Source organism: Anolis carolinensis, chromosome 4, assembly GCF_035594765.1.
Source record: "Anolis carolinensis isolate JA03-04 chromosome 4, rAnoCar3.1.pri, whole genome shotgun sequence".
Lineage (NCBI taxonomy): Eukaryota > Metazoa > Chordata > Lepidosauria > Squamata > Dactyloidae > Anolis > Anolis carolinensis.
In genome coordinates this window covers 193273253-193298279 of record NC_085844.1, presented here as the reverse complement: position 1 = coordinate 193298279, position 25027 = coordinate 193273253, and the positions used below count along the sequence as shown (strand labels likewise).

General features: G+C 38.7%; 1 protein-coding gene across 3 annotated transcripts in view; it reads left to right on the top strand.

The window, feature by feature from the left end:
* grm4 (glutamate metabotropic receptor 4) overlaps positions 1–25027 on the top strand; it is a 451932-nt gene that overhangs the window by 329270 nt on the left and 97635 nt on the right. For all 3 annotated transcript variants that reach the window (XM_062978465.1, XM_003220390.3, XM_062978466.1), the window contains 3 exons: positions 5374–5509; positions 15468–15622; positions 24392–24532. In XM_062978465.1, coding sequence (XP_062834535.1) covers positions 5374–5509; positions 15468–15622; positions 24392–24532 — 432 coding nt within the window. The remainder of the gene's footprint in view (positions 1–5373; positions 5510–15467; positions 15623–24391; positions 24533–25027) is intronic.

The window sequence follows — 25027 nt, the reverse complement described above, 5'->3', positions numbered from 1 at the left end:
TGTCTTCATTGCCCTTATTACAGCTTTCAACCATTACACAATAATTAAATATTCCAGAATTTGGAACTTGTGTTTGCTTTATAGTTATTGCTCATATGCTTATTCATAAGCTGCTCTTCATTAGCCTCTTAGTTCCAGGGGCTTCTCTTGCCATGGAGAATTCATCTTTCCAATATTATCTGGCATTTATATTGATAAGAAATTATACTTTCTGCTTATCTTCACAAAGAATGTTTTGACAACATAACCAAGACAGTGTCTATGTTAAGCTGGGGGTTAACTCTGATATGTCAGAATGTGAGTCAAATAATCAAGGCATTGGCTGACAATGTTATAAGCCAATAGGACCCAATACATCTGACTTTTTCAAATATATGCCTAGTCTCCAAATTTTCAGGGGCTGTGTTGGATATTGAAAAGTGAGAGTTCTGATGCCTTATTGAAAAAGGGACCTTGCTTGCTCTTCATTGAAATCTGAAAGTTTAAAGCAATGAGATGCCCCACCCTGATGTCCCTGAAGCCTCTTACCAATTCACCAAAGCTCTCTAACACAATTTTTTTATTTTAATAAACATCTTGGTACAATTTTGGCTCCAAACTGTGAAAAACCCTCCCCAAATGTGTGAAAACACAGAAAATGCCCTGTACTACTCCCAAGCACTTCTGTTTTTCTCTGCAGTTTCTTTCAAATGGTGACAGGAAGTGAAACAGCACAATCTCACCACTTCAAGAAGAAACACAGAGGAAAACAGAGTTATTTGGAGAGAGTGAAATATGTATGGTGAAGTCTGAAAGATATATTGGCTTCTGGACCCCATGCAGTTGCCCACCCTTGGTTTAAAAAAAAATGCTGTCATATCATGATTTAATTTCTAAGGCATGGGTCGAAAATTCTCCCTTCCATTGTCTTCAGGGGTTTACATCTGGACAGACATAATTTTCAAGACATCAAAGTCTGGTGATGGATTACTGCAGGCCTCTGGTAGTAGGAGAGACAGGCCAAGCTATCATCTATTTCTACGGTACACAACTCTGCCACAGGAGTTAGATACATAGCTGAAACAAAATCCTAAAATATTATAGTGTGTTGGTATAGCAACTTAGGAACCTGGTTTTGGAATTTGTTTTTAAAAGTCAGTATTTAGCCCATGTCTTGAACATTTAAAGGACAAGAGTGCAATGTTTTCTCACATGCAAGAACAAAATATGTCAAAAGGTTTCTAATTGAGATAGGTAATTAGTTTTTGTGCATTTTTTAAAAAAATTGCTGCAGTTTGAGACTTTTTGTGAAAATTTCACTAAAGAATTTGTTTGCAGACAAATTAATTTTGTGTGAAAGCCTATTTTGTCAAAAGTAATTTTGTATATACAGGAACAGTTGTGTGCAAGAGCAATGTTTTTTATGTGTAAACTTTCTCTTAACTAATTTTGTTTTGCCAAAAATGTTCTAAAATAGGAAAATGGTCATAGTGCTAGGTACTTTTTTCAGTGTAGTCACTTAGTATGTAGAGGTAGCCATTTGTATTGAAAATGAGAGTATTTGTGAGTGTTTTTTGCATTCCTTGTAAATATGCACCACCTGAAAACCTGAAACTAGGGAACACTTGCAGACCAGAAAATATGAAGTTTACACAAAGTAGATCTAAAGCATTTTAAGAAATAAAACACTGATCATTTTCTATGACATTCCAATTGACTTTCCTACTCTGAGGGAAAATGTTGGCCCTACAACTGTTTTGCCCCATATGAAATTGACAATGACAAGGGATTGTGGTTTTGCAGTCCAGATCCTCTGGAACATGAGAGGTTCCTCATCTCTGCTATAGCATCATCAATAAGCAGCTATCAATATTAGCAAAGATTACAGATGAACTGACTTTCAGTCGCTCTTTCTTTTTCCTTTTGATGATGGCAGTTATCCTTTGCTAACATTTCCTTACCATTCTCTCTATGCTTTTCTAATAGAAAAAGGGTGATTTTCTTCTGGAATGTTTACTCTGCCCACCTCCATCACAGCAGCCCCATGATAATTATTCTGACCTCTGTATGAATAGGGATCTTTTTGTGGCAAGTGAGCACCAGAGTTGTCATTTGCTATGCAAATTGAGGCCATCATTTGTAGCGAGATGTTATTTCAAATGTTTCATCCACTGCTCTCTCCTCTTTCTTCCCTTTGTTCTGCCAGGCGTGTCTGATCTTTGGACAGAGATGTTGAGAGTTAAATCTTATCAAGCCAGAGCAGTTATTCATCCAATTTTCCTTTTGGTTTCTTCTGGCTTGCTTTTAGAAAATAACTGTTAATTAGTTGCTTCTACAGACTCCTTCAGGAATTGGCTCAGGAATCAGGTTTCAAGATTCTCATTTCTGTAGTCCAAAGTTCAAGCTAATGCAGAGGAAAGACTACTATTCAGTTGGCCATTGGCTCATCTTCTAAAGCATCCCAAACAGGAAATACATGAAAACATTTATCATACATTTATTATTCAACTTGGAAGATGAAATTGTACAAGGACACAGTAAATTAGGGTTGTCAGGTGAGTATGAGATGAATGCCCTGTTGATGTAACATTTAGCTGATCTTCAGCCAGGAAAGCTTAACTTTCTGATAGGCGAACATACAGCACTTTTTGCTCTGGAACTGCATTTTATTGTCTGGTAAAAAGTGTGTGCACATATGGGAGCAGCATAGAAGTGTTCTACTAAATTCATGTAGCTAAATGTGTAGAAATGAGTACCCTGAAAGATCATGAAGAATAGTAGAATCATGGTCAATTCCCACACTGGTTGGGTGATTCTTGAGCTGTAGTCTGAAAGAGTAACTCTTAAAAAGAAAAGCTTGATATACTTTGTCACTGATACTAATGTCACTAGGGCTGGTGTCATCAGTGCAACAACTCATGGTGTCCTTGGGCCTCCTCCTGTACAGGATTTTACCACATTGTTATAGCTAAATATCAAAATGTTGAAGTATCTATACATGCATCCACTCACCCCTTTATCCCAATAGGGATAAAGGTACCATCACCAGGAGCTTTGAGAGAAGGGGCAGTTTTGTTTTCCTTGTTGCTCCTGGCTCAGATCCTGGGGACTCACTCTGGCCGCTTGGTGCTGCCAGACTCCATCTTGACCAGCCTCCGTTTCGGCATCCTGGGGTCACCACAGAGATACTGGCATTTGTTTCTTCTGGCCATGGTCTTTGATTCACCTGGGCCTTCTCAAGTGAACACTGCCACCGCAACCCGTTTTGTGTTTCATTCCTTCCCTGATGGAATATCTGCACCTTTAAAACGATGTTTTAATCAGTTTTATTGCATTTATATGTTTTAATTGTTTTATAATTTGATATGTTATATTTATTATTTGTTGTATAATGCGACATTGAATTTTGCCATAATCTGTAAGCTGCTCTGAGTTCCCTTTGGGGTTGAGAAGAGCGGGGTATAAATATAGTAAATAAATAAATAAATAGGGCAGGTACAGAGCTCTGCCAGCCTTCAGTGAGCTGGGGTGTGGTGGGGGTGGGGATGGGACGCAAACATCAAATTAGATTTAACTTAAGGCAGCCTTCGAATGGGGCTTGCATGAGGTCTGTTCATCAACAACCCTGTCTAAATCTTTCCAACTCAGGGCTGTGACTTCCTTGACTGAACCAATCTATTAGTAATGTAGTCTTGATATTTTCCTATTGACTCTCATTTTCTTAAGCATAAGTATAATTTCAAATGAGTAATCTCATCTCATTATACGCCCAAAATATGGCAGCTGGCATAAAATAGGCATGGGTATTGCAGCAATGGAGGATGGCTTAGAAAGCCATATAGGTTATAAGACATATCTGCCAAAAGTGATATCTGACAATAGAAATCTAAGCTTCCTGCTTAGCATCGAGAACATAGGTCTTTGTACAGGGAGCAGGTGCAAGGAACAAAGATGTTCAGCCTGTGGACTGCTTCCTCTTTTTGCACAGATATAATAGTGATGACAAAAAAGTGTACCGAACTCTTTTTTTTTTGCTCCAGTTTTTGGTTTGAAAAAGGCTTTTCGCACTCACCCCAAATTGGCTATTCATACCACTTTGGAGGCACAGTCGGTCATATTGTTATTTATTTTGATTAATCAATGATTCTCTGGGATTTTTTGTCACAGATAGATTCCACAGACTTTCAAATTAAATCCCCTTTCCATAACCAATCAAAAAAGTGTGCATACTAAACATAAGAAACATGATTGATGGAAAGCATATACTGTGACAAATAGATGTCTTCTATCTCTTTTAGGAAATTAATTGGTTTAACCCGCAGACAACTAAGAATAGGAATCAGAGAGTAAAGGGTACTGGGCTAAGTTACTTTTAAACCAGAAGAAGGTGCGGCTGGGTCATACTTCCACAAAGTCAAGACCTTAGTCAGACTTTTGACATTAGACATGGATTTTTGCAGTGGAAAATCTATAGTAATAGTCTGCAGATTCCTCTAGTTCAAAAAACTCTCTGATATAGGTATCTACATAGTTATGGTTTCTTTTGCTGCATTGGGGCCAGAGTCCAGAACTCAATTACACATGCAATTGTAAATTTTATTTATTTATTTCATGTTAAAAGCATTGCATAAACAAGGATAAAATTGATAAAATAGAGAGAACACAAGCGGCTAAATAATTTTAGATCAAAAATGGGCAATGGTGACCACATTGTCTGTAGCTTTAAACAGTTCTTCCTTCTCTGCATGAGGCAGGACATTATGAGCAAGCATACAGATGCCGAGTTGTGTGTTCTGCTCCACAGTCGCACAAGAGGATTCTTCTAAGCAGTGTCATTTAGCCAGGTTGTCTTTTGATCTCCCAACACCACTTCTGAATCTGTCCAGGGACTTCTAAGTTGCCCATTCTTGGTTTGCCCCTGGAGGCAGACCCTCATGGGAGGCCTTCTATTTGGGATTTCCTGGTTTAGCTGCCTAGGGGAATACTCTTGCTATTGTTGGGGGAACATTAAGAGGAGTGGTGGTTCTCATGAAACTTTCCTTTGATTTGAGTCTACTAGGAGGAGTGTGTGGCTTTCACAGGGTTCAGGTTTGATGATTGTAAATTATACTGTAGCTCTCAAGGTTTTACAGATTGTGGATTCAGTTACTTCTTTAGCAGTCTTTGTGTTGAAGCCATTCCAGATAGTCTACTCATTTGTATCCAGATGTGTAAAGTGCAGGTGCAATGTAGTGTAAGCCACCTGTTTTACAGAATCATCTTGAGACATGTTTGAAAATGGCATAGATTGCATCTCCCCCATTCAAACTGTGCCAGAAGAATCCCAGGCTCAGGGTTGTTTTGGGTGTTGTTGCTCAGTGGTTCTACTAACAATACCATTCTGTTCAATCACAGGGAGCGTCTGTGTGGCACAATCAGTGAAGATCCCCCGGGAGCCCAAATCAGGAGAGTTTGATAAGATCATTCGACGTCTCCTGGAAACATCCCATGCTCGAGCAGTCATCATATTTGCCAATGAAGATGATATAAAGTAAGAGGGTAATGCTTTTATTTGAAAAACTGTGTGGCAAGGAAAGAAAAAAAAGAGAAAGGGAGAGACAAAGGCAGTGGGAGAGGGAGGGTTAAGTTGGAGGGTGAATGACAAAAAAATCAGAAAAGTTCAATATCTCATAAAATGAATATGCTTGTGTGTCTGTCTATCTGTCCATCATTCTTCTAGATCAGAGCCTGTGAAACTTATTTTTTGAAATATAGGTAAAAGTTTTCCCCTGACGTTAAGTCCAGTCATGTCTGACTCTGTGGGTTGGTGTTCATCTCCATTTCTAAGCTGAAGAGCCGGAGTTGTCCGTAGACACTTCTAAGGTCATATGGCTGGCATGACTGCATGGAGAGCTGTTACCTTCCTGCCAGAGCGGTATCTATTGATCTACTCACATTGGCATATTTTCGAACTGCTAAGTTGGCAGAAGCTGGAGCTAACAGCGGGCGCTCAATCCGCTCCCGAGATTTGAACCTGGGACCTTTCGGTCTGCAAGTTCAGCAGCTCAGTGCTTTAACACACTTCGCCACTGGGGCTCCTGTGAAATATAGCTCCCAGAATTATTCTTTTGGCTATGTTTCCTGATTCTGGAAGGCATAATCTAAAAAGGACCAAATTTTAAATACTGATTGATTGACTGATTGATAAGTCTCTCTCTTTCACGTTGTTGTGGTTTATCAAGGTGGGCATTACTTATTTCCTACTATATATACTCAAAATCTTTGTAGTTGAAAAGAGTAATAGTTGGAATTCTGTTGGAGATATACAGTATGTATGCATTAACACTATAGTAATTGTGCTTTGTGATTAATATGTTTTTAATTTTCAATTTATATATTCATAAAAACAGTGAAACAAATCTATATACATGTATATATGTATGAAGCAATACAATACTTTCTAACATTTATACAATATTCATATTTGGTTATACTCTCTCCTCCTCCCACCCCTCCCAATTTAGTGACATCTTGTCCCTTGGGTTGAAGACCGTCATATATCATTCTGTTCTTCCTTCCTTTTATAATGTTTTTCTATTCTTCCTTTTGGCCTGATATTTATTATTTATAAATTCCCTACAAATGGGAACAGAACTGATACAAGATTGTATGGTTAAATGGGCACAAAATATTGGGCATAACATAGAACTAGATAAATTGGAAAAATGTGGACTATTGACCTAAAGAAAATGTGGTGCTACAACCTTAGAGAATTTTTTTAATAAAATGATGAACAGGTGGTATTTGACCCTAGCAAAACTAGCTAAAATGTATAAGGAAAGAAACAGCAAGTGTTGGAAATGTAAAGAACACAAAGGAACCTTCTTCCACATGAGATGGACTTGTAAAAAAGCAAGAGAATTCTGTGGTAAGGTATAAAAAACACTGTGTGAGATTTTTCAATCAAAGATACAATTGGAATTATTTTTATTGGGAATGTCAAATAATCAAACAAAAGCATTAAACTATAAAGTATTGCATTACAGGATCATAGCAGCAAGAACAGTATACACACAGTTCTGGAATAAGGCAGACCTCTCAACAATAGAAGAGTGGATGGTTAAAGTCTTCAAAATAGCAAAAATGGACAAATTGGCAATGATGAACAAAGAAAAAACACAAAAAACTTTATCAATGACTGTAAAACACTTTGTAAACAAAAGAAAGAATGAAAAGTAATTATGCTTTGAAGTGAACCTTGTCCCAATCACTCAAATATGCACTTACTGGGAAGCAGCTGCTGCAATCGATGGAGGTCTGCTTTCCTGTCAATCAGGAAATGGCTGACTGATCCCCCCCTTCCATTGAGTGATCTCCAGTGTGACAGGCAGAACCAGGATCCCTGTCACATATCCCCCTGTACTGAAGATCACTCATGTAAGGGGGATTGAGAACATCAACTTGCTGATTCCCAATGGACAGGAGAATAGGCCCTGTCAATCACAGTAGATGCTTCCTGGTGAATACAGATTGGAAGAATTTAATGATCCACATATAGTCCCCTATGTATGGATCATGGATACAAAACAGCTATGAGTGCATAACTCCAGGTTAAGCATTGCAACTGCTGAACAGGATTCCATCCAACATTTAAGTAATCAATCAAAGTCAAAATCAAGTCAGTAAGTTTATCTTTCTGTCATATTGTTTTGAATGACCAATGTGGGTGACATTTTTGTGTCATTGTCTTTTTCTCCTAATCCCTATAAACCAAAAGAAAGGTACTGTATTTCCAATTAGTTGGCTCAATGAATCAATCAGCTTGCCTGTCTGACATGCTGTGAATGATCAAGACGGGCAGTACATCTGTATTATTGTGTTCACTTATAGTTTTGTTTCTTTTGTCCTCTCAAGGTTTAATATCATATACAGTTTGATGTGAGACAAATGAATAATAAAATTTCTATTTACTGATCTGACTGTCAGTACTATGACAAGAGCCATATTCTTGCTCTTCCTAAGATTACACTTTCTTAAGTCTACCAACACATGTCAGATAGTGATGTATCCCTTATACATCTGTGCATGACCCCAGTGTCATCTAAAGTGACATTGTACTGTACAAAAGGTACATCTGAGAGGGAATGATTAATAATGGTTACATCAAATGGGTGAGAGTTTGAATGCCTGGAGTTTGTTTGTGAGAAAGGTCAGTTTAAATTTTGATGAGAAGCCCATTCTTGATTGTGCCATCAAAAAACTCTCAAGGTCTGAGTCACTTTGACGTGTTTTATAGAATCAGGAATGATACAAGCCTGTCTTCTGTTATTTGAAGTTTAAGAACCTGTTTGTGTTAAAATGTTAAAGACTGAATGCTTAAAGGCTTGAAAACTGTGGAGGTCTCAAACATTTAAAAAAATACTTCTCAGAAATGCTTTGAAGGAATTATGATCGCACGTGTGGTTTTTTAAAACGTTTTCCAAAAGCACCTGGAGATCAAAATATGGTCCATTTGAACCAAATCAGTGAAACTATAAAGAAGTACCAGTATATGAGACTATGTCATTACTCTTTTCAGATTGCTCCCTCCTTTCTTTTTAGCCTATCCATTTACACTGAGTTACATCTGATTTTTCTTTCTCATTTATTAATCAGCAAACATTATACAAATGTGAGTAAACTGACATTTTCAATCAGTTTACATCAATTGTGCAAACAGGCTATGTTTATGGAAATTAGCTAATGGAAATGTCTAAAATCCAGACATTTATCCTCATTTATTCTCAACAAAATCAAGGATTTGCCTTAGCAATGTAAATGGCAATCACCATTAAACTGAGGTTTGTAAACATTTACCTATCTGAGAACAATTTGTAAGCTGGGGAATTGTCCCCTGTTGGCACAAGTTTACACACATCTGGAAACTTTATCTTTTTCCTGCAGTGATAGGCTGATGTTTACTGCTGAGCCAGATGCCTCTCTTAGGGCTTATCTATGTGATCATTCTGAGTCATGAAAGCAGTGTTTGCGTGTGTATGTGTGTGCGCTTTTGGCATAACACATAGTTCTAATCCTTTGAGCCCTTGTGATTCTTCACATTCCCTGGTCTAAAATATATTCTTAGTTACAACTAAGTAGAGCATTTGAATTAATTGGATTCACCATTCAACAACTGATTTAATTTAGTTGAGGCTTCTGTTTTTCTTCTTATATTCACATCTGGTTTTCAAAAATATTCCTCCGTTTCATAAACCTAACTATTGAAAGCTGCAAAAGGTAAAGTTTGATATATTTACCCTGAGAAGGTAGAATGTTTGTAATTAATATTCACTAAATTCAGGAGCATGTTGTCCATTTCCACTTCTCCAGTCATGGTCCATAAGTGAAGACAGTTTGGAAGGTGGTTCTCATTATTTCCCTGCCTTCTCTTTTCCTGCTGTTCAAGCTATAGCATTTCTGAGTGGACTGTGGGGTTAAGCAGAGAATTGGATCATATCGTCCTGCCTTTGCTTATTCCCCTTTTCTGCAAAAACACATCTATAGCTTACTGTGGTAGCTGGTGCAGGAGAAAAGGGAAGGGAAAAAAAGAGCAGGCAGGCCTTCCTGTGTTCTGCTTCTGAAAAGTGCTCGGACCAATATTTTTGCCCAAGTACATGTCATCATGGCAGATATAAAAGCCATGTTGTTATGGATCTTTGGAAAGGGAGTGAACTGGGTTCCTTCAAGAAAGTGGTTTCACTCTTTAAGCCTCCAGACATTTTAGAGTTCACTTTCTAAAGTTTGGTAGGACTGAAATATCAGCACTATTGTATCCTTCTGGATGGAACACAAAGCTAGATTGAGCCCTGAAACTGAACAGAGAGGCAAACACAATAAACAACAACTTTTCCCAAAAGATCTACTAAGTCTCAGCACTGTTTTCAGTACAACCTATTGACAGCACTGGCTGAGTTAAAGTTTATTCAAAGCATAATTATTTTACAAAACTTCAAAGCTACATAGATCATGACAAAATACACAATGACAAATGAGCATATGTGGTAATCCTGATCTGAGTTCTACGTGTGACCAGTACAGAATATAGTTAGAATTTCCTTGTTGATTATACAATGCCCAATATGTAATGCACAGAGACAATGTGCAATATTATCTGATATACTACTCTAAGTGTATTATTGTCTATTTGCAATGGTGCAGTTGTCTCCACCACCAGCTTAAAGGCTAAAGTGAGACTGTCATACTTTTTCCATATCATCAGAAGATATGATAATGCTTGATAAAATGGAGGGAAGTAGAAAAAGAGGAAGACTACATTCTCAGATAGAATCAATTAAACAACTACCCTACAGCCTTGAATCTGTGAGTTTATAAAAGGGTGACTCAGAGGCCTCTCACTTATGGGGTTGCCAGAAGTAAACTTGTTATCTATTACTAACAATGTTTCTGGTGGTGCAATGGGTTAAACCCTTGTGCCGGCAGGACTGCTGATCGAAAGGTCGTAGGTTCAAATCCAAATAGCGGGGTGAGCTTCCATCTGTCAGCTCCTGCTTCCCATGTGGGAACATGAGAGGAAACCCCCCCACAGGATGGTAAAATACCCGGATATCCCCTGGCAATGTCCTTGCAGATGGTCAAGTCTCCCACATAAGAAGCAACTTTCTCAAGTCGCTCCTGACTTGTTTCTCAAGTCGCTCCTGGGGAAAAAAAATGTTTCTTATAACTGTAGCTTCTCCTTTTACGTGATCATAATATACAGATTATCATACAGAAATGGCAATGTATGATACATCCATGTATGTTTTATTAGCCTTAATATTTGTTTTTTTCATATTTTGTATCCATTAGCTACAATTTCATCACAATCCTTTTACTAGAGCAGGATGGTCAGCATACAACTTCCTCCCCCCAGATGTGTTTGTATTGATATTCCCATCAGACCATGCCAGGTTTATTCAGTAGTGAGAGATTATGAGACTTACATTCCAATGACATCTAGAAAGCCACCTATTCCCCATCTTTGTCCTAAAATACTTTTTAATACTGGAGTCCCCCCTCTTTTAGGCAAGTTGTGGAAAATTAATCCAGAACAATCTGAAAAATCTCACCTCCAAAACGTGTATACAAGGACACCAATATGTAACTGAACTCATAGTTTTAATGTTATGTACAGTTTGGAAAAAATACTTTTTGCACCCCAAAATTAAAAAGAGGTTCTTCTCCTTCCACAGTAAGATTTGCTTAAATATGGAAGTGAACCTGTTACTTCTTTCACTGTGTATTCTCCTAGGGATTCTGTGAGTTATAGTACAGATAGTGATATCTAGAGGTTATGTGGATGCAGTGCTCATGAAACCTCAGGGACATTTCTTCTCCAAGTGAAATAATTGCACAGGTTTTACCTGGCAATGCTTAAATTAGCTGTGTTACTTGGGTTCTTTCAGATGCTTCTATTTCTAATAATTCAATGACCTCCCAAACACTAGACAGCCTTCACTCTTGACCCTTTTAGTTTCCTGTTGTTAGACTGACTTGCTGGGTGACCTTGAGCAATTCCTTCCTACTTCTTTGCCTATGTTCTCTCTCTTTGCCTAGGTTCCTTGGTCTAAGGAAAAGCTTTTATGAAGTGTCACAACACAACACAGTGGTTTTTTGAGCTTCTACTATAATAAAAATAATTGATGCCACAGTAAAAAGGGTTAAGGCTAGATGTGAGTTCGGCTCACTGAGCAGTAGCTACTATAACCTATTTTAAAGCAAAACAAAGCAATCACCCAAGATTACTACTATGTTTGCTCTTTCCTGATTCAATTCTCTTTCCCCACTTTTCTGTTCCCCCCTTCTATTTTCCAAAAATACTTGTGTTCTCCTTCAGGCTCTGGATTTGCCTATCATTCTGTCTTTCTGCCACAACTCATTTAATTGCTTTTTAATCAACCTTGTTATTGACAAAGTCTACATTGATCCACTGTGAACCCTTTCCATTTACTTTCTTGTAAAAAACTTATTTAAAATCACACAGATGCACCTGCATGCCAACTCAGTTGCTGTACCTCTCCTGCACAAACAACCCTGTGCTTTTGATGGTGCTGCTGCTGAAAGAGTTTCTAGGAGAGTAACATTCCCTGTTTTTTCAGTGGCATGTTTATAGCTTTCTAAAAATGTATTCTGCAAGATAGCTTAGAAATGCTTGTAATAAATGAACAAACTGCTTTATTTAATAGACAACAAGTAATGTTACAAATCATTGCATTTGGTGTTGTTGAGCTGAGTTAATTAAACCATATGGGCACTGAATAAAAGAAAGAATGAACTCAGAGAACCAGCTGTTGATCAAAGCAGAAACCATATAATATCAGTCACTTTGGATTTTGTCTGATCATCCCTGGGTGAACCCTGGTCCCTTCTGCTTCCTCTTCTAGGGTTGGTGCAAATGACATATACATGGAGTACTTTATTTTTTCTACCCTGTGCATCATGATCAACATAAATGATTCTTAGCAAATTATTAATTTGCTTTAAAATAAGCTAAGCATCATAAACACATCTACATGTCTTTCATTTTTCTTCTTATGGATTCAAAGCACTATATGTTATTTTGGGTTTTTCATATCGTCTTGGCTTATGGGAATGGTTTCTCACAGACTGAGGTAATTTCCCTTAATTTTAACTAACTCAATAAAAAGGATTGTATAGATCACATTTTTTCCAGGTTGCTCATGGCAACATATGTCCGTTAATCCTTAAAAAAAGAAGACACAGTGGTATTTTTAATTTGACAGATGCTATTTTATGCCTTCAGCCCTAGACCAGGGTTAAACTAGATGCATGTGTGTGCCTTCAAGTCTCTTGTTAACTTATTCTGACCCCATGAATTTCAAAGGGTTTGATGTGGTACTGAGGAATTATTTTCACCCATCATGCCAACCATAGTCCTGAACAAAAATTATTGAAATAAAGAGGTAACATGGATTACAGCAAGGCTGTATTACCCAGAGTGTGCATGACTGCACCTAGCCCCTCATATAAAGGAGGAGGGACTGCAGTGTGGTACCATTTGTATCTAAGTTGCCCCCCTTCCTTTAAATTGGAAATGTGGAACATAATGTAGATATCTTGAGTGGATAGAAGAAGGTCCTCCCAGTTGCAGATAGTATCCCTTCGCAGTTAAAGAGCTAGGAGGAATGGAGTTAAATGAGAAATGGCCATGAGATTCAGAAAAAGGAAGTTTTCCAATTTGCAGCACCTAGGAAAGTCAATACCAGATGTTCACTGCATCATGGGAGCTCAAGGAGGCTGGAGTTCAGTGAGTTCAGAGCTCATTTGTGGAACAACTCAAGCTGTGACAGACAAATTTATAGTTGTGTCTTTACAGCCTCACAGTACTGATGTTGAAGTAATTCATAATGAGGGCATGTATATGTCTGGTTCTATGTGTCCAGCACACATTACATTCCTGTTGCATTCACTCTATATTTTCAGATAATGCATACAAGGAGCACATCTAATTTACATGAGGACAACCCAAGAGTCACATTGGATCAGACTACCAGCCTATGTAGTCCAGTATTCTGTCCATATAGAAACCTGTGAACATACCGTATATACTCGAGTATAAGCTGACCCTAATATAAGCCGACACACCTAATTTTACCACAAAAAACTGGAGAAATGTATTGACTCAAGTATAAGGTGAGGGTGGAAAATGCAGCAACTACTGGTAATTGTCAAAATGAAAATAGACCCCAATGAAATTATATTGAGGCATCAGTAGGTTAAAGGTTTTTCAATATTTACTGTATTTCAAAGAAAAACAGTAAATTAGCTCTGTAAGTGGAAAAGTAGGGTCAACAATATGGTATTAGCAATAACATAATAACAATAATAATAAAAAAAAACTTTATTTGTATCTTGCCCTATCTCCCCATGACCAGCTTCCAACCATCTTCACCAGCTTCCAACATAGTAACATTGTATTTTGGGCATTAAATTTTGCCAATTTTTGTAAGCCGCCCTGAGTCCCCTTGGGTGAGAAGGGCGGGATATAAATGTTGTAAATAAATAAATAAATAAATAAATAACAGGCAAACATTCAATGCCTACATAAACAATGCAGAGCTAGATATAGATCTATAATTATATATACTAATTTCACATATGCATTCACCCCTGAAATCTTGCAAATTCTCTCTCTATATATGTGCATTTCCCTCCAGCAATATTTCTAAGCCCTATATATTTATGTTTATATCTATCTAGAAATCTATATGCGTGTGCATTTCCCCTGCAATATTTGTAAGCCCTACATATCTATATTCATATATAACTATCTAGACATCTCTCTATATATAGATAATTATATCTGTATAGGATTTGCAAAGACTTGCAAACATGTGAGGCGAAAATTCATATATAAAATAATGTATACACATGGATACAGATATACAAGTACATTAAAATCTCTAAATATCTATATGTTTATAGGATTTGCAAAGACTTGCAAACATATGAGGGGGAAATTCATATATAAAATTAATGTATATAGATAAGATAGATAGATAGATACAAATATAAAGGTACATAGGGATTGCAAAGGCTTGCAAGGGGAAATGCCTATATACCTGTAGCAGAGATTAACAAATATTTTATATATGCTTTTATAAGATTATATATGTTTTTATAAGATTTTATAAGATTAATGGATATATATATATATATATATTCTTCTTCCTGACTTGCAAGAGCTTCTTTCACTTTTCAAAATATTCCCTTGGTTAAGAGGGAGGGAGGCTTTGGAAAAGAAAACACTGCTGAGGGTAAGATGTCATATATTGCAAACAACGGCCTCTGGGCTCCTGCCTGCTTAACCTTGACCTGATTATAAGCCAGGGGAGGCTTTTTCAGCTCATAAATAAGGGCTGAAAAACTCGACTTATCTTCAAGTATATACGGTATGTTCTAAGGAAGTTGCACTTTTTAATTTGTTTGAAGACATATTTGCTTCTGTTATGTACTTTCAGGCCAACTCAAACAAAAACCTATAACAATCCTTTCATAGGGTTTTTTTTAAAATCAAGATTTATCCAGACTGTTCTCAAGGTCACCCAGTGGTGTTCCACATCTGAGTTAGGATACAAACTCTGATGTACCACAATCCTTATCCAACTTTCAAACAACTACTTCCATGCTGGCTTCCTACTTGAGATGGCTTCTTAAAATTTAGAGAATCGTCTGGGATTTCTTTTTGATTTTTGCTTTTTGAATGTACCTGTCTTTCTAAACTTCTAGGGAGGGATAAAAGTAGCAAATAATCTATCGATATGCTGACAAAATCAGTAACAGGCAGGGTTGCTTCCTGGGTATGAAATACCAAGTTATTCTTTCTTGCAGTGTAAATAGTACAATGTGGGTACTCTCCTTTTGCTCTTCAATAGCAGTGCTTATGTTACCATGAACACAGTGGAAGCCATGTTGACCCCATAACCTAAGGCGCTTTGCTCTTCTCTCTGCAGGAATGTGCTAATGGCAGCAAAGAGAGCCAATCAGACTGGGCACTTCATTTGGATGGGCTCTGATAGCTGGGGCTCCAAAATTGCTCCAGTGAGAGATCTTGAAGAAGTGGCTGAAGGATCTATCACCATCTTGCCAAAGAGGGCATCTGTTAGAGGTATGTCCAGGAATTGATGATCATTTGCTGATTTTTTGGGATTTTGAGCAATGCAGTGAGAAGTGGAAAGTTGTAATGATTGCCCATGAAGTGTGCTCTTTCAGAAGTCCCTTCAATGCATGAAGGGTGCTCTGTGAAATTATTAGGGAGGGGAGCTGCACAGCTGGACTTGCCTCTAACTCTGAAGGCACCACTGACCAAACCCCTGGATGCTTCTGTCTTGGAGTGGACTTGTTGATTGCTCAGGCTTATACATGAGCAGAGCCTTTGCAGTATGTTTACTTCCATGCTGTTGGAAAGCTTGGTTGCCCGGGTGTTGCAGTTATCTGGATCTGGAGGCATGATAGATCTTGAAAAAAATGTTAAGAGGGCTGGTAAATCCCCTTTAATCTTAAAAACAACAATCCAAAATGATGAATCTAGGTCCCAAAATACTCACCATTTCAAATAGTTAATTTAAAGTTCAGATCAAAACCCAGGTCAGTCCCAGCCACTGTGTGGGCTGTTTTTAGTTCCACAACAGGGGTGAGATAGGTTAAATAATAATTAATACATTCAGTAATCACTAAAATAAAATCTGAAATAGATGTCAAAATGATACTCTTCTCCAGGGCCCCTTATTACATTTCCTTTCTGTAAATTTCATAACTTTGCTTTGCTAATGCCCTCAACATAACAGCAATATTTTTCATGCATTTTTCATACATACACATTTTACCTTCTCATGTGTATGTATGTCCTGATCTTAGGACTAGATTTACAAAAGGCTGAAGCCTTCATCTTGCTACTTAGATAACAGCTTTTCATAGTTCCTTGAAAAATATGCCTTTGCTATTTCTGAGCATTGTTACTGCAAACACTTTACAAGAACTTTAAAAAATGTTCTTTACTTAGAGTAGATTTTCCACTTCTTTAGCGCATATTTAATTTAATGAGTCACAGAATTTGTGCAGTGAAAATGACAACTACCAGCTTGGTATATATGGCATATACTGATACTTTAAAACTGCCTACGTTTTCTGGATACTTTTATAAGACCTTGGACATTTCTTCCCATTTCTACCCTCAACTGTTGTGGGGGTCCTTCAAAGGTCACACCCTTCTACTGCACAGTGTGCAAATATCACCTGGATGTCTTTATTGATCCTGAACCTGTCAGTGGGCACAGTCCAGCAAGAAATTCTGCTAGACAAGGCTCTGAAGCCATGAGTATATTGGGAGAAATTCTCAGTGCACTCAATCTTTTGCAAAGGTATTCCATATAGACAGGGCCGGCCCAAGGAAATTTTCAAGTGTAAGCGAAACAGGATTTTGGTGCCCCCCCCCTCAAAAAAACCCCCCAATCACCGAGAAATAAAAGGTAGAAGGTAGAGGTGAATAGAATGGATGAAAGAGTTTACCTTACAACCAGAAGTTTATTAACAACATTATGTTCATATAGTAACATTACATAGAATTAACACCAATCTTGCATTTTAATAAATAAATATTTTAATAAACTTTGCAACAATTTTAATTTTTTTGTTATTTCTAGTCTACAAGTACTACACAAAGGTTTCCTGGTCATGATATCTCTTCAGAAGATTTTTCAGACTTCGGACTAGCTTCAGATCAGTTTTGTTTGGGAGAACGGAGCCCCAGGAGAATAGACACTTCCTTTCTCAGGAAGTGAACTCTTGTCCTTCAGAAGTGCCACGCCAGCGTGGACCATTGTAATGGGTGTAGCAAAGCAGGGGAAATCCAGTCATGAATCAATCAGGGCCAGCTAACACCTCCCAACAAAGTATTCCCATCATCAAAGTCTGGTAAATCCTCTGTTTTCTCACGGCCACAGACGGCAGAAGCACATACCATATCGCAAAGAACACCACTCTGAAAAAGCCTATTGAGAAAAAGCCTATTGAACATCAAAATAGGTTATGATTTTACAAATTAAGCACCAAAACATCATGTTGGACAACAAATTTGACAGAAAAAGTAGTTCCATGCATAGTAATGCTATGTAGTAATTACAGTGGAGTCTCACTTATCCAACACTCGCTTATCCAATGTTCTGGATTATCCAATGCATTTTTGTAGTCAATGTTTTCAATATATCGTGAGAGGGCCAGCTAACACCTCCCAACAAAGTATTCCCATCATCGAAGTCTGGTAAATGCTCTGTTTTCTCACGGCCACAGACGGCAGAAGCACATAACATATCGCATAGAACACCACTCTGAAAACAGGGGAATTCCATACAGGAAACAATTAGGGCCAGCTAACACCTCCCAACAAAAAATTCACTCAGGGAGGAAACAGCCAGGCTTTAAAGCTGCAAGGCCTTTACATCCTTATCATTTTTCCTAATTGCAGCATTCATACTTGCCTCTAACAGACAAAAAAAACCAATCAGAAATATTGTATATTCACAACCTTTAGGAAATAATATCCCCTGATGGCACAGCGTGTGAAAGCGCTGAGCTGCTGAAATTCTGGACTGAAAGGCCGCAGCAGATTTGAATTGGGGGACCAGAGTGAGCCCTCACTGTTAGCCCCAGCATCTGCCAACCCAGAAGTTCAAAAACATGCAAATGTGAGTGCATCAATAGGTACTGCTCCAGCGGAAAGGTAACGCCGCTCCATGCAGTCATCCCACATGACCTTGGAGGAGTCTACGGACAACGCTGGCTCTTTGGCTTAGAAATGGAGATGAGCACCAAACCCCAGAATCAGACATGACTGGACTTAATGTCAGGAGGAAAACATTTACCCTTTAGGGTTGTTGTATGTCTTTCGGGCTGCGTTGCCATGTTCCAGAAGTATTCTCTCCTGACGTTTCGCCCACATCTATGGCAGGCATCCTCTGAGGTTGTGAGGTCTGTTGGAAACTAAGCAAGAGAGGTTTATACATCTGTGAAAGGTCCAGGGTGGGAGAAAGAATTCTTGTCTGTTGGAGGCAAGTGTGAATGTTGCAATTAATCACCTTGATTAGCAGTGAAAAGCCTTGCAGCTTCAAGGTCTGGCTGATTCCTACCTGTGGGAATCCTTTGTTGGGAGGTGTTACCTGGTTGTTTCATGTCTGGAATTCCCATTTTCAGAGTTTGTTTCTTTATTTACTGTCCTGATTTTAGAGTTTTAAAATGCTGTTTGCCAGATTTTGTTCATTTTCATGGTTTCCTCCTTCCTGTTGATATTGTCCACTTGCCTCCTCCTTGCCCAATTCTCCCTTCCTGGACGCGGCCGCAGGTCGCAAGGCGAGCTGCGGCCGCGTCCAGGAACGAAGGGAGGATTGGGCGATTTCTGCTGTGTGCGTGCACACAGCAGAGATCGCCCAATTCTCCCTTCCTGGACGCGGCCGCAGGTAGCCAGGGCGAGCTGCGGCCGCATCCAGGAACGAAGGGAGGATTGGGCAATCTCTGCTGTGTGCGTGCACACAGCAGAGATCGCCCAATTCTCCCTTCCTGGACGCGGCCGCAGGTCGCCAGGGCGAGCTGCGGCCGCGTCCAGGAACGAAGGGAGAATTGGGCAATCTCTGCTGTGGCGCTATGGGCTGCTGTCGACGTCTCGACAGCGCCCCTAGCGGCCAGCGCCCGAGGCCGCCGCTTCAGGATCCTCATATGTCCAACCGGCCCTGCATATAGATGTGCCTGAGAAATTAGATTTCAAAAAAATTCTGGGTGGAATGACATGATCTGCATCCGTCTGACTGATACACAAATTGCGTTTTGGCTGTTTAGGATATTTCATGCTTTTCCAAAGGTTTTGACATAGTCTCAAAATGGTTTTAACCTTTTTAATCTGTCTTGTCTTGATAAAATATACTTCCAGACTGTTCAAAATATTTATTGTTCAAAATTTACAGTTGTTTTAATGTTCTTAAGTAGATTTTAGTTGGACACTGCCCCGAGATATTCTGATACAGGCTGGTAGATAGCTAGATAGCTAGATAGCTAGCTAGCTAGCTAGATTTAGAAGACTAAATAAATATTTAGGTATATCTTCAATTTTTGCAATATTTGCAGAATGGAATGCACAAAGCAGGCACAAGTGACATGGGGCAGAATTAGATAGATTTCTATACTCTTATTTTCACGTGCATTTCTTCCCCACTTCCCCCAGTGTAATCACCTTGCCATAGAATCCCAGAATTACATAGTTGGAAAGAACTGTAAGGGCCATCTCATCTCAACTTGTGCCATGCAGAAACGCATAGCTCAGACACCTATAAGAAATTGCCATCTGACCTCTGTTTGTCCCCCTTCCCCTCTTCCCCCATGCACCATGGTAAGACTACACTGGCTGCTAAATCTGTGGTCATTCTAAAGCATAAATGTTCTGAATTGGTACCAGAGGCAGCCAGATGCATCTGGATGAGCTTGCTGTGGTGCCACAGTGGTGTGTTCACAATCCAGTGGAGTCAGGACAACATTAGCCCTGCTGGACCATGAGTTTACCCTCTGTGTCACTGCCACTACTCGCTTCCCAACACGGAGCCCCATGTTTGCTCCTGGCTATCACAGGCATCTTGTCTGACATCAGCAAAGGTGCCCTTGCAAGAAGAACTGATCTCTACTTTCTGGAGTAGTATATCCCACTGCTGATCAACTCTTACCATCAGTGAAATCTTCCCTAACCTAATATCCCTATCCTATTCTGGAATGGCACCTTATCCCGTGCGCAAAGTTTTTTCCTAAGTTCACCACCAGTCTTTTCCTACCCTGCACAATTTAAATATTTGGTAATTATCTGATCTGGTCTGTGAGAGATGGATATTTCATGCCTTGATTGCAGGGTGCCTTAATAGAATACTAAAATTATGTAGCTTGTGACAAGCAGTTTTTAATCATTGTCAGTTCACCAAGAAAAAAGTGTGCAAGAAGTTTGTGCAGAAAATTAGTTTATTTGTGGATTTTCAGTACATTATCAAAAGTCTCTGAGGCTACTCAAGCAATACACTCCTTCAAGATGTCCTTTGACAGCCCATGGAATTCCTGAATAGTTAAAGGAGATTCTGTTTCATGACATCTGTCCACAAAATTCAAAATGCAAACTCTGTGGATTCAAAAGGTCATATACACTGCCTTTGGCAAAGGCCAGAATGTCTTGACTAACCACTTGACTCTATCTTGAACTTGTATGGACTATAGTTTGTGAATTGATCTCCAGAATTTCAAACACAAGATGTACTGTCAGTGACAGTTATATTTTAAATCATTCTCCAATAACTAATCAATGTATTAGTTTTTAAAGAATAGAAATAATAGATTTATCTTACGGGTATTTTTAGATGCCTTTCCCCTTCCTTTCCTTTTTAACAGAATAACACAGGACTCTTGCATTTGCTGCAGCAGAATAACACAATTGGGGCAAGCCAGTGGCTGTTAGAGTGGTAGTAAAAAAAAAATGGACTACAACAGCCCACCAAGAGAAGGAGAGTGGCAGAGCCAGAAGTTACAAATATATATCATAGGTTCATTGACACATACTGTAATTCAGATGAGTTCTTAGCCATGTCTTAATACAGGGTTGTCTACTTGACCAAAGCCTGCCCATGTCAGATTCAGCTCATAGCCAAAAATTCATTCCAGAGGTGTCATTCATTAGAAAGGAAAATGCTGTCACACTTCCCAAGATCATTTAAGGATCCATTCAATTAATAAGGCTGTACCAGATGGAACCCTGGGGGAGAAAGATATATAGCCACCATTGCTCTGTCTCTACCATACCCCCCTCTGACATCCATTTATACCTAGGAAATTAAGTTTGTGTTTTGTGTGACTAAAATATGCACAGTTAATCAAACCTTTGTTATGGCTGGAGCTTGCAAGATGTTGACTCTGAGCAAGATAGATTTGTGAAATAACACGCTCAAAACTACCATATTCATTGTTTTTCTTTTTAAGGAGAGTTTTTCCAACTTCCTTTTTACCTCTTGCTTGAATGTCAGTTGATTTTAGGCTGGGAAACTCATGTGTGCCTGGTTTGGAGGGTATAAAATTGTCAGGGGGTTGTGCAACATGGGCTTTACGACCCCTTTGAACTATGATATTTAAGGCTGTATCCGTAATGCAGAATTATAGCAATTTGACACATTAATGACTATAGCTCAATGCTGCAGAATTCCAGTATTTGTAATTTTGTGAGATATTTCTCCTTACCTGTCAGAGAATTTTAGTGCCACAAAAACAAAATCCAGAATTTCATAGTATTGAGCTGTGATAACTAAACTGGTGTCAAACTACTCTAATTCTGCAATGTGGATGGTCTCTACATCACTAAGTCTTCCAAAGTCTTGCACAACCACTAACTATACCAATTTATTTTATTTTCCTACTAGAAATGTTATGAGCTGTACTGCAATTACCTAAGAAGGAGGCATTTGTTTATTTGCTTCCTGTTCCATATCATAAGCTCTCCGGGCAGCATGCAAATAAAATAAAATCATAAACAGGTTGAATAATTCAAACAATAAAATAATTTAAACAGACAACAATCAAACGTGTTGACAAGCTATGAATGGTATTAAAGGCTAAACCAGTTTAGAACCATGTGCAAAGCATATTGAAAGAAAATAATGATGCCTGAAGGCTTTATTAAATGAAACCAGCACTGGCTCCAAACAGGTCTTTATAGCAGAAGGCGTTCAACAATTGGAATGCCATAGCTGAGAAAACCCTCTCCCAAGTCTGAACACAATGAATTGACCTCTCTAGCAGCACACAGAGGACCCTTCCCCTATTGAGGGAGAGATGCTTCCTCAAGTATCAAGGCCCTAATTTATGAATTTGTGTTTCTTGGTTTGGATAGCAACTAGGGTTCCTCTTTCAGGATCATCACAGACTCTCAGATTTCTGGGCCATATTTTAAGAAGAAATGATAACCCTGCTGATATTATAAAATGTTATGCATTTTGTAACAGTCATAGTTGCTCACAGCTTATCATTCAAACACATGAATATACACTGAACATATTTTTTCCTGTTTAGAAATCAGCTAAAGTGTCTATTGCAAGACTGAGGCAAAATCAAGGGATTATTCATTCTCACTTAAGTAGTAAGAGAAGGTGAGAAATACTTTAATATAGCCTACTTGCTTCTCACCATAAAGTAGATACAGAGCAGAGTGGGGGGCAAATCTTGGTATCACAGTGGAAGGGAAGTGACTAAATACTTAGAACAATTCCCCCTCTATTGAGAGTCTTTGTAAGTTGCAGCAACAAACCAATCATTGCAAATAATTGGTTACCATTTTATCATTTTAGTAGCTGATTTGCAAATACCCCTTTCATCTTGCCTGAAGCCGAGGTCTCCAAGACTGGAGAATTTGCAATTGCATCTCCTACTTGGAGACGACCCTCACTTGAATTTGCTCACTTATCGTTGACCCATGAAATGGGAGAATCTTGGTCAGGACATGAGATCTGGCAAGTCTAACAATAACCTTCTTTCACAGTAATCTGAAATACTGGGATTGTGGATAGAGAGAGCCCTCTTTAATTATGTCCTAGTGTTCTCATAATTTTCAGAGATGATGGTGAGATTAGCTTGTACCTTTGAAGACTGTCATATTCATTCGCTTCAGTCTTTATTTTCTAGTTTTCCATCACATTAATGGGAATATGTTGGAGGGGGAAATGAGGTGATAACTTTTTGTGAGTGCTTGAAGCACTGAAGAGTGAAGTTTATTCCCACAGCAGTATTTTTTTCCTTCAAATTCTTAATATAGCTCATTGATCATTACCATATTTCCCCCTTGGGCTCCAATTTGTGTTAATCCTGAAGGGTTTTGCCCTTCTTCAGTAGATAGTGACTCAATTTCCTTGCTCTGGCCTCAGAGGGAGAGAAGAAGAGGGAGGCACAGCTTCATCACACCTAGGTCTCCAAAGCAGATGAAAGCCATCCAAACTGCCACTGCCCTGACCTCAGAGGGAGAAAAAAAACTGACTGTAACAGCTGGACCCATTCCCCTCCCACATTTCCATTCCCCTTGCTTTGTGTGTCATATCTTCAGATTTTAAGCCTGAGGACAAATTTTTTTTCATTTCCTGTTACCTTTCTTGTAAAGTATGCACAGTGAGGTTGTTATACAAATAAGTGAATAAATAAATAAGATGGTGATGATGGTGACAATGATGACAACAACAACATATGAATGTATTCCTTGCCCTGAGGAAACTCAGTAGGCATTTTAATTTTTCTGGTTGTTTATGGCACAGTGGCAATAGGAGTGGTGGCTATAAATGAAGAGGTGTGTATATGATATAAATGTTCTTCTTTCCATAAAAACATTTATTTATGATTATGACAGTTATCAGCCAGAATCCTGTATTAGCTAAACTTAACAAAGTAACTTCTCCTGGTATTACCCTTCCAAATCTGATGGAAACATCATTAAACTGTGCTGTGATTCTCAGCAGAATGGAACTCCTTCTCCCCGTGTAGCTGCTACCCAGTAAAGTAGGTTGGGAGGAGTGAGTTCTGAATAGATAGTAAAATCTATTGATACAGTTTTGGCTGAGTTTGTCATTCAGCCTGTGTCTGTCATGCTGGACATGTAGTTAAAACATTCCAGAGAAACACAGCACTCACTGAAATCAACAACTAGTCCTTGAACTGCCAATTCTCTTCCGTACAAAAACTCTCCTCTTGTTGTGCACACAGTTTCAGTGGCTGAAAAGACGCTTTTTTCTTTGTAGGCTTCAAAAAGGGTCGTTTCCCCCCAGAAGTGGCAGGGATTCTCTGGTTTGACTTTAAGACTCATGTATCTGTCATCTGTTTTTCTTATCAGGTTTTGATCGCTATTTCACCAGTAGGACACTAGACAATAACCGCCGGAACATTTGGTTTGCTGAATTTTGGGAGGATAACTTTCACTGCAAGCTAAGTCGCCATGCTCTCAAGAAGGGAAGCGCCTTCAAGAAATGTACAAGTAAGAGGCTTTAAGGAGGTGGGAGGGGTGGAACATTGCATTCAAGTTCCAAGAAAGTAACAGAAAAAGTTAATTTCTTAGCTGTTGTAGCTGTGAGCGCCTCCCATGTTGGAGTTTCCATCTTGGTGGATGTTTGGTTCTTATTTAACATGTAGCCTAATACATAGGGCAAATTCACTGGTGAACCTCTTTGAAGCAGGAACAGTGGAGTAGAGACATCATTTTGGACTATGACTCCTATTTTATTAGGGCAAATACATGATCCAAAAGGAAATGGCTGATGCTGAAAGACTTTAGGGCATATACCAACAAAATGACTCACCATCTTTGTCATAACTAAATAATATCAAACCAGAGTTAACTCGTTTGACCAACTAGGAACATTCCCCAGCCTTCTCGGACTTTTCCTCTGTTATTTCCTTGGGTTTGCTATTTCCTTTCAATGCACGATTATCCTACTAAATTGTTTTCTGTCATTGTCCTCTTCACAATACA